Here is an 11,317-nt window from a genome sequence, read left to right as displayed (position 1 = left end):
TGGCCCTACGTTCCGGAGGGTCTGCGCAGTCCAGACTCTCTTCTCCCTCCCCGCCGCTCCCCCAGACCCGTCTTGTGAACGCAGCCTTTCCGGCCTGGCGCACTCCACCCGATCCCCACATCCTCCCTGGCTTCTGAATTTGCCTCGCTCAGCACAAGGACGTGACCTACAGGTGGAAGGGGGGAGGAGGTCATCTCGGGACGGAGCCCGGGGGATTGGGTGTCAGAGTCTGGGCTCCCGGAGCCCAGCCCCCTAGCCGGTCAGCTCCGGCTATAATTAGTCGGGTGGGGCCGCTGACCCGATTGAGGGGCAAGTTTCCTCTGTCACAGGGTCCAAAGCGAAGCGGAGAAGGTTCAAGGGAGAGCCAGGAGGAACGCTGGTGTCTAGGGAGGGTGACTATCCGGGTGGGACGGGGGCAGGCCGGGTGGCATACGGTCCCGGGTACTGGATCGGTACACATGCTTCTGGCACGCTTCGGTGCTCTTCGTGAACCCCAGTGTTGGGCAGTATAGCCTAGCTGCTCGAGCCTTGGGAAGGGGGTGGGGAGTGGGCTTTGAAGTAGGGAGAGGGACTGCCATGTCGCCGGGCTGGAGATAGGGGTTCCTCCGGCCTCTGTGGGTCCAGCTCTGAACCCCCCACCCCTTCCCTCTGTTCACCTGTAGCAAAACAGCGAACCTGGACGATGAGCGTCTCGGACTCCTCACATCGTCCTTTGGACCCTGGGAGCGTCTCTGCTCCCGCCCAGAAGGACCGCCTTGACCTACCTTTGCCCGACCCGAGAACCCCCTCCTGGCCACCTTCCCCAGATGAGGATCCCAGTTTGCCCCCCTTTCCTTTGGAAGAGCCTGTCCCCAGGCCCATGGCCCCAGGGAGCCTTCCCTCTCCAGTCTTGTCCCTTGAGGAAGAAGAGGAGGAAGACGACCAAGATGAACAAGACGCGGCAGAGCCCGAGGAGCTGCGCAGTGAGGAACATCCCAGCCAGTTTTTCGCGGAGGCACAGCGGCTGCGGGAGCAGAGGTTGTTGTTGGACGAAGAGGTGTCAGTTGAGGGGCGAGTATACGGGGTGCATCGGGTAATCTTGGCTGCAATTAGCAGCCTCTTCCGTGACAGGCTGCTGGGTGGCAGAGGTCCACGACCCCCCCTCAGCCTGGACGTGGCCGCCGGGGCCTGGGAGGCCGTACTGACATTTGCCTATGAGGGGTTGCTGGGCCCTGCACGGCTGGGAGATGTGCTGGTCGTGGCAGAGGCCCTGGGAGCGCCCCGGGTGAAGGCCGTGGCCCAGTGGAGATGCAAAGGGGCTGGAAGTGCCAGGGAAGATGAAAAGCAGCCCAGCCAGGCAGAGGAGCTGAGGGAGAACCTGCGGAGCATCGAGCTCCTATACCAAGAGGGCATCGGGTGTGACCTGGAGCTGGAGGCAGGCGGCTGCAGGCTGCGGGGTGAGGGCCTTTTGGCATTACATTACTGCAGGTTCATTTATGTGTGTGCAAGCTGCAGGTGGTTTGATCCCTTCCATTGTGGTTTTGATCCCAGCTGCAGGCAGAATTTCCTTGGGGTTGGCCTTTGGTGCCTTTCCTGACCCACTGAGAGCAAGGCATGAGCAGTTGAGTTGTTTACCCAGGAGCACCAGGCAGACTTAAGCTGACCCTTCAACCTGTGGCTTTCCCTGTGGCCAGTACCAAAGAATTTCCAGCCAGTTGGCTGGTGTCATGAGTACAGTCTGAGCCAGGGGAACAAGTAGAAAGTGATTGACTTAAACAGGAATTAACCAAAAGCCCTTCTTGGCATCTTCTATTTAGGACACAGGAAAGCCAGATGAATATGGTGGAATAACTCACAGTGTGTCCTCTCACCTAAGTGTCCTTGACTCCATGGTAGATACGGGTTCTACAGCTAACGAGCAAGGTCTGGTTTTGTTTTGCCATAATCTTAAAGCTACCAGGACCTGGCACTTTGAAGTTAACTAGGCTCATCACTAGGAAAGCTAAGGAGGGTTGAATAAGTTGAGTGTTATTCAGATTCTATCAGTACTGAGTGAGGTACTGGGGTCCAGGAATTTTTACACATGCCATGTCTTTTCATTCTCGCTGAAAACTAGTGAGGTGGATGCCACTATCCCTAGGTGTAAGGAAAGAACATTAAACTCAGAAATGTTAACTGGTGAGAACCAGGATATAAGCCCAGTATTCACTAGCCCAGTCTGTTTTCACTAGGCCATGCATTGCCTCCTGTGCAACCAAACCAAAGACACAGGATCTGACAAATGGAGTTGGAATGCAGGCACACAAAAATGTTAAATTAAAAGATATTGCTTTAGAGAGTATCTAGTTCAGCTTTTATACTTTATTGACAAAGAAATCAGACTTCAAGACATGTCCAAAGTCACATAGCTATTGCTCATTAGAATGACTGGAACCCACAGTGTTTCTGGGACCCCCAGATGAAAAAGCATCCTGTCTTAACTTGAACTGCATTAACAAAAATACCATAGGCTGGGTGGCTTGACAACAGAAATTTATTTCTTTTTTAGAAAAATGTATTTATTTAAATTCAAGTTAGTTAACATACAGTGTAGTATTGGTTTCAGGAGTAGAACCCATTGATGAAATTTATTTCTTACAGTTCTGAAGCCTGGAAGTCCAAGATCAGGGTTCTGGTATGGTCAGGTTATGATTAGGACTCTCTTCCTGGCTTGCAGAGGGCCACCTTCTCACTGTATCCTCTTCACTTGGTGGAGGGAGAGATTATCTCAGTCATATCTCTTGTATAGGGCAGTAATTCCATTCAGGAGCGTTCTACTCTCATACCTAATTACCTCCCAAAGGCTCCACCTGCAAATATCACCACACTGGGGAGTAGGGCTTCAACACAGGAAGGAGGGAGGAAGACATAAACATTCAATCCATAGCAGGTCTCTAAAGTGTTTGTTATTATTTCTGATAGTAGATGGAGGGGGGATTTAGAATTTCATAGTTATGGGGCACTTGGGTGGCTCAGTCGGTTAAGCATCCGACTTTGGCTCAAGTCATGATCTCGTGGTGAGTTCGAGCCCCACATCAAGCTCTGTGCTGACAGCTCCAAGCCTGGAGCCTGCTTCGGATTCTATGTCTCCCTCTCTCTCTGCCCCTCCCCTGCTCACACTCTGTCCGTCTCAAAAATAAACAATAATAAATTATTTAAAAAATAGATAAAATAAAATTTCATAGTTATAAAATTCTCACTAGGGTTTCAAATTTAAACATACTTCTATCCTTGCTTTCATTTTTCCTAAGAAACATTCCAACGTAATGGTGGAAACCTGTCACTTAAAATTCTAGGGAATAATGATGAGGAGGAGGGAGAATGTAAGTAGTTGTGACCCTTTCACAGTGACTCTGAGCTATAGGTTGGTTGATTACACGGAAAATGAAATGGCTTACCTGCTTCAAGGAATGCAGGTTTTCTCAGGCAATATGTATCTGAAAACTGTCACTGATAGTTACTATTTGGGAAGCATGTAGGCACTACCTGCTGCTTAAAACGACAATGGAGGAGCACCTGGATGACTCAGGGGGTTAAGCATCTGACTTCAGCTCAGGTCATGATCTCATGGTTTGTCAGTTCAAGCCCTACATTGGGCTTTCTGCTCTCAACACAAAGCCTGTTTCAGATACTCTGCCTCCCTCTCTCTCTGCCCCTCCCCTACTCTCTCTCTCTCTCTCTCTCTCTCAGGAATAAATAAACATTTAAGATGTTTTTAAAAAAGACAATGGAAAGCCACATTAACATCAATGTCCTTTGTTCATAGCTTCACTGGGTGTTTGGCCCTGGTACCTGCCTAAGAGGACTTCTGGCAGCTTTTTCTCCCTTTTTTATTATGAAGCATTTCAAACACATAGCAAATTAAGAAAATATTTTTTAAGTTTATTTATGTTGAGAGAGCGAGAGAGAACACAAGCAGAGGAGTAGCAGAGAGAGAGGGAGAGGGAGAGAAAATCCCAAGCAGACTCTGCAACGCAAGGCTCAAACCCACAAACTGTGAGACCATGACCTGAGCTGAAATCAAGAGTCGGATGCTTCACTGACTGAGCCACCCAGGCGCCCCAAGAAAATATTAACATGAACACTCAAACACCCATATCTCAGACTTAACAATTAACATTTTATTATATTTGTCTCATCTCTTTATTTTACTTATCACTGAAGTTTAAAGTAAATCTGTGACATTTCCCTTACAAATACTTGGGTACATGTCTCTTTAAAAGAGGACATATAACCACAATACCTTACTCATGTCTAACAAAATGAACAATAATTCCTTAGTATCACCTCGTCCAAGTTGAAATTTTCCCACTTGTCCAAAAAATGTCTTGTAGAGCTGGCTTATCCAACCCAGGAGTCAATCAAGGACTATGCTGTACTCAGATACATGTCTTTTAAGCTTCCTTTACTCTTGTACAGTCCTCTCCTTTTTTATGACTTGACTTACTGAAGAAATAAGATTAGTTATCTTATAGAATGCTCCATTTTCTAGATTTGTGTGTGTTTTCCATTATGGTTTTGTTTAGCTTGTTCCTTTAGCTTCTCAATTTCCTATAAATTTGAATTTAGATCTAAGGGTTCAATTAGATGGAGGTTCAACAGTTTAGTCAGAATACTCCATACCTGATGCCAAGTATCTCAAATTGCATTACATTAGAAAGCATTTATTTACATTTATATTTAATAGCATCCGGTAACAGAATAGTTTCAGTGGCGTGAGGGCCATGCAGGTAAGAAGGGTACCGATACACAAGTATGCTCACTGCAGCCTGACATCAGTGGCGTTGGGGGGTGAAGATCTGCTCGGGCAGCCATTACATGGAATAGAAAATAAATCACTTCCTCTCTTTCAGTTTCCTTCTGTTAAAAGGAGCAATCGAACTGGATGATTTTGAAGGTTTCCAGCTTAAAATGTCACAATTACCTGAAATGTACTGAGATGAAGATGGGGTGTGCAGAGAAAAGCTGCACATGGGAAATCTTAAGCAGGAGATGGCAGTTAGATTAGGTTAGGTCACAGAGATTCGTAAGTGTGGTACCATTTTTTTTTAAGCAAAATTTTTAACATTTATTTATTTTTGAGAGACAGAGTCAGAGCATGAGTAGGGGAGAGCCAGAGAGAGAGGGAGACCCAGAATCTGAAGCAGACTTCAAGCTCTGAGCTGTCAGCACAGAGCCTGATGCAGGGCTCGAACCCATGAACTGTGAGATCATGACCTGAGCCAAAGTGGGGCGCTTAACTGACTGAGCCACCCAAACACCCCATGTGGTACCATTTTCTAAGTAAAATCCTGGCCGATGTCAGTGGCTCTTAAAATTGTAAAGAACTTTTTTGTGTGTGCATGATAGAGACCTATGTAATTTGCACCATTGGTCTTTGCAGTTTATTTTGTGCCCCCTTTTAGCAAAAGCTGTCTATAGCATCTACTCAACTTGATCAATCAAGACTCTTTTTCTAATTGACCTGGATCAAAAAACTAAAGCAATGTTTATCACGGTGTCTTCAGGCCACTAACATGAAAATCATGCAGGGTGCTTGAAAATGTTGAAATACAAATTCCTAGGGTCTCCATCCAGACCTACTGAATCAGAATCTCTGGGGGTGGGTCCCTGAAACCCGCAGCTTAACAAGCACCGCACGGTATTCTGATGCACACCATGGTTTAGCCTGTGGCCTTGGGTGGTTGGCCCAAAGTCGGGGACGTGAAGTCAGCAGGGTGCCTGGCAATCAGCAACACTCTGGATTCCCCTCTGCTTCTCCTTGCAGTGCACCGAGCAGCCCTGGCCTGTGGCAGCGAGTTCTTTGGTGCCATGCTCCTGAGCGGGATGAGGGAATCCCAGGGCACAGAGGTGTCTCTGCACACTATCTCTGCCCAGGACCTGCGACTCCTCGTCTCCTTCGCCTACTCCGGAGTTGTGCGGGCAAGGTGGCCAGGACTGCTGAGAGCTGCCCAGGCTGCTCTCCAGTACCAGAGCTCTTCCTGCCTTGCTCTGTGCCAGAGAGCCTTGGCTCGGGGCCTCAGCCCCGCACGGTGCCTGGCCCTGTTCCCCATAGCGGAAGCCCCGGGCTTAGAGAGGCTCTGGAGCAAAGCCCGTCACTACCTCCTCACCCACCTGCCTGCTGTGGCTTTGTGCCCCACTTTCCCTTCTCTACCGGCTGCCTGCCTGGCTGAGCTCCTGGATAGCGACGAATTACACGTGCAAGAGGAGTTCGAGGCCTTCATGGCTGCGTGGCGTTGGTTAGCTGCCAACCCTGAGACCCAGGAGTCAGAGGCCAAGGCCCTGCTTCGATGTGTTCGCTTCGGCCGCATGTCCACCAGAGAGCTGCGGAGGGTGCGGGCCGCGGGGCTGCCTCCACCCCTGACCGCGGACTTGCTGCATCAGCTCCTGATAGAGGCTGCCGTTCCAGGTCAAGAGCGGCGCAGGGAGCCCGACCAGGCACTGGTAGTGATTGGCGGGGACGGGCTCAGAGCAGACATGGCCATAAGACAGCCGTCGCGAGGAGTGTGGTGGGCGCGCGCCTTCTGCTGCGGCACGGGACTGGTGCGAACCGTGGAGTGGGGGCGGCTGCCTGCCCTGCCTGCCCCGGGGCGCTTCCGGCACGGGGCTGCGAGCCTCGCAGGAAGTGAACTCTACGTGTGTGGGGGACAGGATTTCTACAGCCACTCCAACACCCTGGCTTCGACTCTCAGGTAGGGGCCCCACGGAATAGCAGGCCCCGAGGTGGGCAGCTGAGGGGGAATTGTTGGCCCAGCCAGCCACGGGGGCCCGGGGTCACTCTTCTTTGGTCCCGCTGTGTCCAGGTGGGGCCCCAGTCAAGAGGACTGGGAGGAGATGGCGCCTTTGTGCCAGGCTCGGAGCTTTTTTCCCCTGGTGGCGCTGGACGGACTACTTTATGCCCTGGGAGGCCGAAACGGTGGCGTCGCCCTCAACTCTGTGGAGACCTATCACCCCGAGCTGAATGTCTGGAGGTGAGCAGGGAAGGGGCTGTTTCTAGACATCAGGGAAAGCCTAGAGGACTCGGAGGAGGAGAGTTGAAGAGGATTTTTGCCTGATCGTGTGCCCTGTTCTCCCTTAGGCCGGCACCTGCTCTTCCAGCACCACGCTTTGCCCACGCAGCTGCGGTTCTGGAGGGCCGATTGTACGTGAGCGGTGGCTGCAGCGGGGCTGGCCAATACCTGGCCTCATTGCTGCACTATGACCCCAAACTTGAGAAGCCAGGGGTGCTTCTGAGCGCTATGGGGGTACCTCGGGCTGGCCACGTCATGGCCGCTCTGGGTGGACGGTTGTATGTCGCGGGTGGGCTAGGTGAGACTGGAGACCTGCTGAGCTTCGAGGCCTATGAACCAAGGACTGATAGCTGGACTCACCTGGCACCCTTGCCCTCCCCCCATGTGGGGGCCGCAGGGGCTGCGCTGCAGGGAGAGCTTCTGGTGCTGGGGGGCTACAGCCACCGTACTTACGCCCTCTCCCACCTTATCCATGCTTATTCTCCCGGCCTGGGTCGATGGCTCTGCCTGGGAACTCTGCCAAGGCCTCGGGCTGAGATGCCCGCCTGCATCCTGACCCTGCCCACTGTGCAGCACATAGCTTTGGTTCCCACACGGCACCAAACCAAACCTGCTGGGTGAGTGGGGAGCGGCGGTGCACGGAGGGAGGAAGGGATGAGAAACGTCATGAGAGAAGGACAGAGATTATGGGGGGAGAAAGAGAAGGCTTGATTCATGATAGCATCTTATTCCAGCACAGTGTTTTACAATCACAAACCGCTTTTGTATATATGGTCTTCATTGAGGAAAAGGTGGCTCCAGAATTCCTGGAAAACGCTGTTGGAGAAGGGAAGGAGAGGAGGCCCAGGAACAACTCCACAAGGTTTAGGGACCCTGACACCATTCTTGCTGGGGAAAGTGCATTTGGCTGGGAAGACAGTCAAGATGCTCCAGTAGCCAATGTGTAGGGTCCAAGAGAGGAGAGTCAGAAAAATGATGATTCTGACCCATGGATCAAGATGAAAAATGCGGAAAGGCCAACCATGAACTATATTCTTTCTCAGGTAACTTGCAGGCTCAGTCCAGCATTGCCTCAGCCTGCAGCCCCTAAGAGCCTCTGGGTTTTCATTCTGAGGCGGAAGTCCTTGCCTGGACCTGGCGCTGCACAGGGTGCCAGCTGATGAGGCGCGAGTGCTGTGTGTGGGGAAGATGAGGAGGGCGGAGGTGAAGGAGCCAGGCACCTGGAGTGGGGAAGGGATGGCATGAGGTTTGAGGGGTGGGGTGGAAGAAGCCAGAAGCCTGACTGGCTTCTTTCCTTCCCTTTGGGGTGTAGTCAAGGATCAGGAATGACAATAGGACAGCTATGGTGTGAGCTGCTAAGTTGTGAGAGGAAGTGGCAGAGAGAAAAGTGAGAGGCAGAGAAGACTCAGAAAAGTGGTTTTCCCCCTTTCTTTCCCTTTTCTCTAGAGTTTTAAAAATCCATTCCCCCCCCCCTTTTTTTTTTTTTTTGGCCAGGCGAAGTTAAATCAGACGCTTCCTCTCTTCCTTCTTCCACCCTGCTCTTCCTTCCTTTTCTTTCCCCCCTTCTTTCTTTTCTCCCTTCTCCCACACAGTGATCAATCACCTACTAGGTGCCAGCGCTAAATGAGGCTCTAAGGATACAAAGATCAGAGAGGTCCTGACCAGCGGGTAGACTTGTAAACTAATGCAGGTTTTGTAGTGGACTTAGGGGTATGGACACTTACCTCGTTGCTCTCACACCAGGCACTTAGAGGTATGACAGCCCAGACACTGGAGGAGTGAACTCTGCCCAGGGAAGGCTCCTGTTAAGGAAGGCATCATCAAATGGGTATAGTTGGGGTTGGATTTTGAAGACTACTTGGAAACTCACCAGTCAGAGCAGGAGGAAGGCACTCCAGTCAGAGAAAAGAAGTCATGTCATGCCCTGTGTCTCTATAGCAAAGGGGAAGTCAGTATTCCAGAGGATTCTTTAGAGAATTCTGCTGCTGTTACCAGCCCATCTTTTACTCTGGAGCTTTTCTGAAGACAGTAGCTTTCGCTTAATTGTATATTCCCTCCCTCCACAACTCCTCTAAGTCTTTCCTGCCTGGTATTTCCATTTCTGACCCCTGAGCAGCTCAGGGCAAAGAAGGGCCAGTTCTTTGTATAGGTCAATTTTCTATTTCCATTGTTTGTTAAGATTCTCATATTCCTAAGGGTGAGATAAAGGAGACTCCTTTCTACGTTTCTTCATCCTGGCCTAGAGGTGTTCACATGCTTTATTTTTTTGAGATTTCATTATTGAGTTCTTTTTTCCCCTATATCTCTGTTTCGGAGCATAGATGAAAATGAGGAGGGATATATAGGATGTATTTGAGAAAAGGGAAGAAAAATTGAAGAACCAGGAAAGAAGGAAATTGAAGGTACTGAGACACTATGAATATGCAGTCTTTAAGATTAACTTCTATGAACATGTTCTTTGTGGTTTGGAGGCAAAAACAGCCTTAAATAAAGGTTTCATCATTGTTGAATGATTCTCGTCTGAGTTTCTCTAATATAAAAAGTTCTTTAAAACCCCCTGTAATTTGGTTCCTATCTCCACCACAGTACTGAAACTACCCTGCCTTGTCGTCACCATGACCTACTTCTCACCAAATAATCTAAGGCCATCCTCATTCTCCTTCATCTTTCTGCAGGTATCAACTGGCTTGAAAACTGACTCTTACCCTAAAAAATTTCTCCTCCCCTGGCTCCAGAGAGCACACTCTCCTGGGCCTTCTCTTATTTCACCAATCCAAACGGGTATCAAAAAAACCAAATAATATTGTCCAAAGGAATGGCTCCATCCCAGGTGGAGGTGACAGCTTGAGGGTCCAAAAGTATACAGATGGGGGTAATTAGTTATAGAAGTCTCTAGTTCTCCTTATTTAGTTTTTAGGGTTTATTTTTTAACTTTTTAAAAAAATTTTTGAGAGACGGAGACAGAGCATGAGCAGAGGAGGGACAGAGAGAGAGAGAGAGAGAGATGCAGAATCCAAAGCAGCCTCCACACTCTGAGCTGTCAGCACAGAGCCTGATGCAGGGCTCAAACCCATGGACGTGAGATCATGACCTGAGCTAAAGCCAGATGCTCAACCGACTGAGCCACTCAGGTGCCCCTCATTATTTAGTTTTTAAAGTAGGGATAGAGTGAGAAGACAGAAGGAGGCCTCTGATTTGTAGCAGGACACCAGTCAACAGTCCACTCTTCAGTGAGAGAGGACTGATATAGGGCAAGTAACAGGTTGGGGCCCTAGCCAAGTGGTCTGAGATTCAAGGTAGTATTGCAACCCCAGAACAGAAGAGGAAGGAGAAACAGGAATTAGGCTGGAAAACATTCACACAGAGTGGGCAATCATGGCAATCCAGGGATTAGGCTACAGTTTGGTGAGTGTATAGAGGCCCAGGATTCTTACCTTTGGTACATCAGATGATAGGCAAGGTGTTTTGGGTTTTTTTTATTAATTTTTTTAACGTTTCTTTATTTTTGAGAGACAGAGCACAAGCGGGGAAGGGACAGAGAGAGAGATGCAGAATCTGAAGCAGGCTCCAGGCTCTGAGCTTCTCAGCACAGAGCCCAACGCGGGGCTCGAACCTACAAACTGCAAGATCACAACCAACCTGATCCAAAATCTGACGCTCAACCAACTGAGCCACCCAGGTGCCCCAGAGGCAAGGTGTTTTAGATATTCCCCCTACTAGTTCCCTCTACGCTCTTCTTTCAACCTCCTTTGTGAGTGAGGGAGGGATTTCTACTATTGCTCACATCTTTTCAAGAGTGACTCAGGAACTGAATAGGATTGAGCAAGTGGGCTGATGTACCAGTAAATGCATTGGACTACCTGAGTCCTTTGTCTCCTGTGCCTCATTATAGATTGCCCATGTTCTTCTCTTACCTTGTTTTATGTTCCTCTTCAGACAGCTCACCTCCACCTAAAGTTGTAATAACTCACCTGGGTTCTAGACTATTGTTTTTTTCAGCATTCCTCACCTCTACTTGGATGTACCACTATCATGACTTCAGACTCATCAGGCTTCGTTGACACTCTCATTTTCCCTTTTTCCTAGACACAAAGCTTTGAAGTCATTTAGGCTTGTTTTCCCCTTATCTTTCTTCTTCACTTGACTCATATGTGATTTTGAACTGCTGAAATAGAAACGTAACTGGTTTCTTGTCCCAATATTTTCTCTGTCAAATACACAACATGTATGATGCTTTGGACACCTGGAAAGTTGAAGGCAGCAAAGGGTTAACAATGAAAAAAAAAAGG

General features: G+C 49.3%; 1 protein-coding gene across 3 annotated transcripts; it reads left to right on the top strand.

Annotated features, from left to right (window-relative positions):
* The first annotated feature begins 222 nt into the window (after positions 1-222).
* On the top strand, positions 223-8,494 carry KLHL33 (kelch like family member 33). 3 transcript variants are annotated; one of them, XM_040476503.1, is made up of 5 exons: positions 223-379; positions 663-1,436; positions 5,786-6,710; positions 6,822-6,989; positions 7,097-8,494. In XM_040476503.1, the coding sequence occupies exons 2-5, from the start codon at positions 683-685 to the stop codon at positions 7,647-7,649; spliced, it is 2,400 nt and encodes a 799-aa protein (XP_040332437.1). In that variant the 5' UTR covers positions 223-379; positions 663-682; the 3' UTR covers positions 7,650-8,494. The 3 variants fall into 3 exon arrangements, with proteins under 3 accessions (XP_040332437.1, XP_040332436.1, XP_040332438.1); XM_040476502.1 differs by having other exon boundaries at positions 223-392; XM_040476504.1 differs by having other exon boundaries at positions 224-351.
* The last annotated feature ends 2,823 nt before the right edge of the window (positions 8,495-11,317 follow it).

This window comes from Herpailurus yagouaroundi, unplaced genomic scaffold (genome assembly GCF_014898765.1).
Source record: "Herpailurus yagouaroundi ecotype Mexico unplaced genomic scaffold, PumYag 141, whole genome shotgun sequence".
NCBI lineage: Eukaryota > Metazoa > Chordata > Mammalia > Carnivora > Felidae > Herpailurus > Herpailurus yagouaroundi.
Note: the sequence above shows the minus strand (reverse complement) of the source record. Positions and strands in the feature narration are given on the sequence as shown.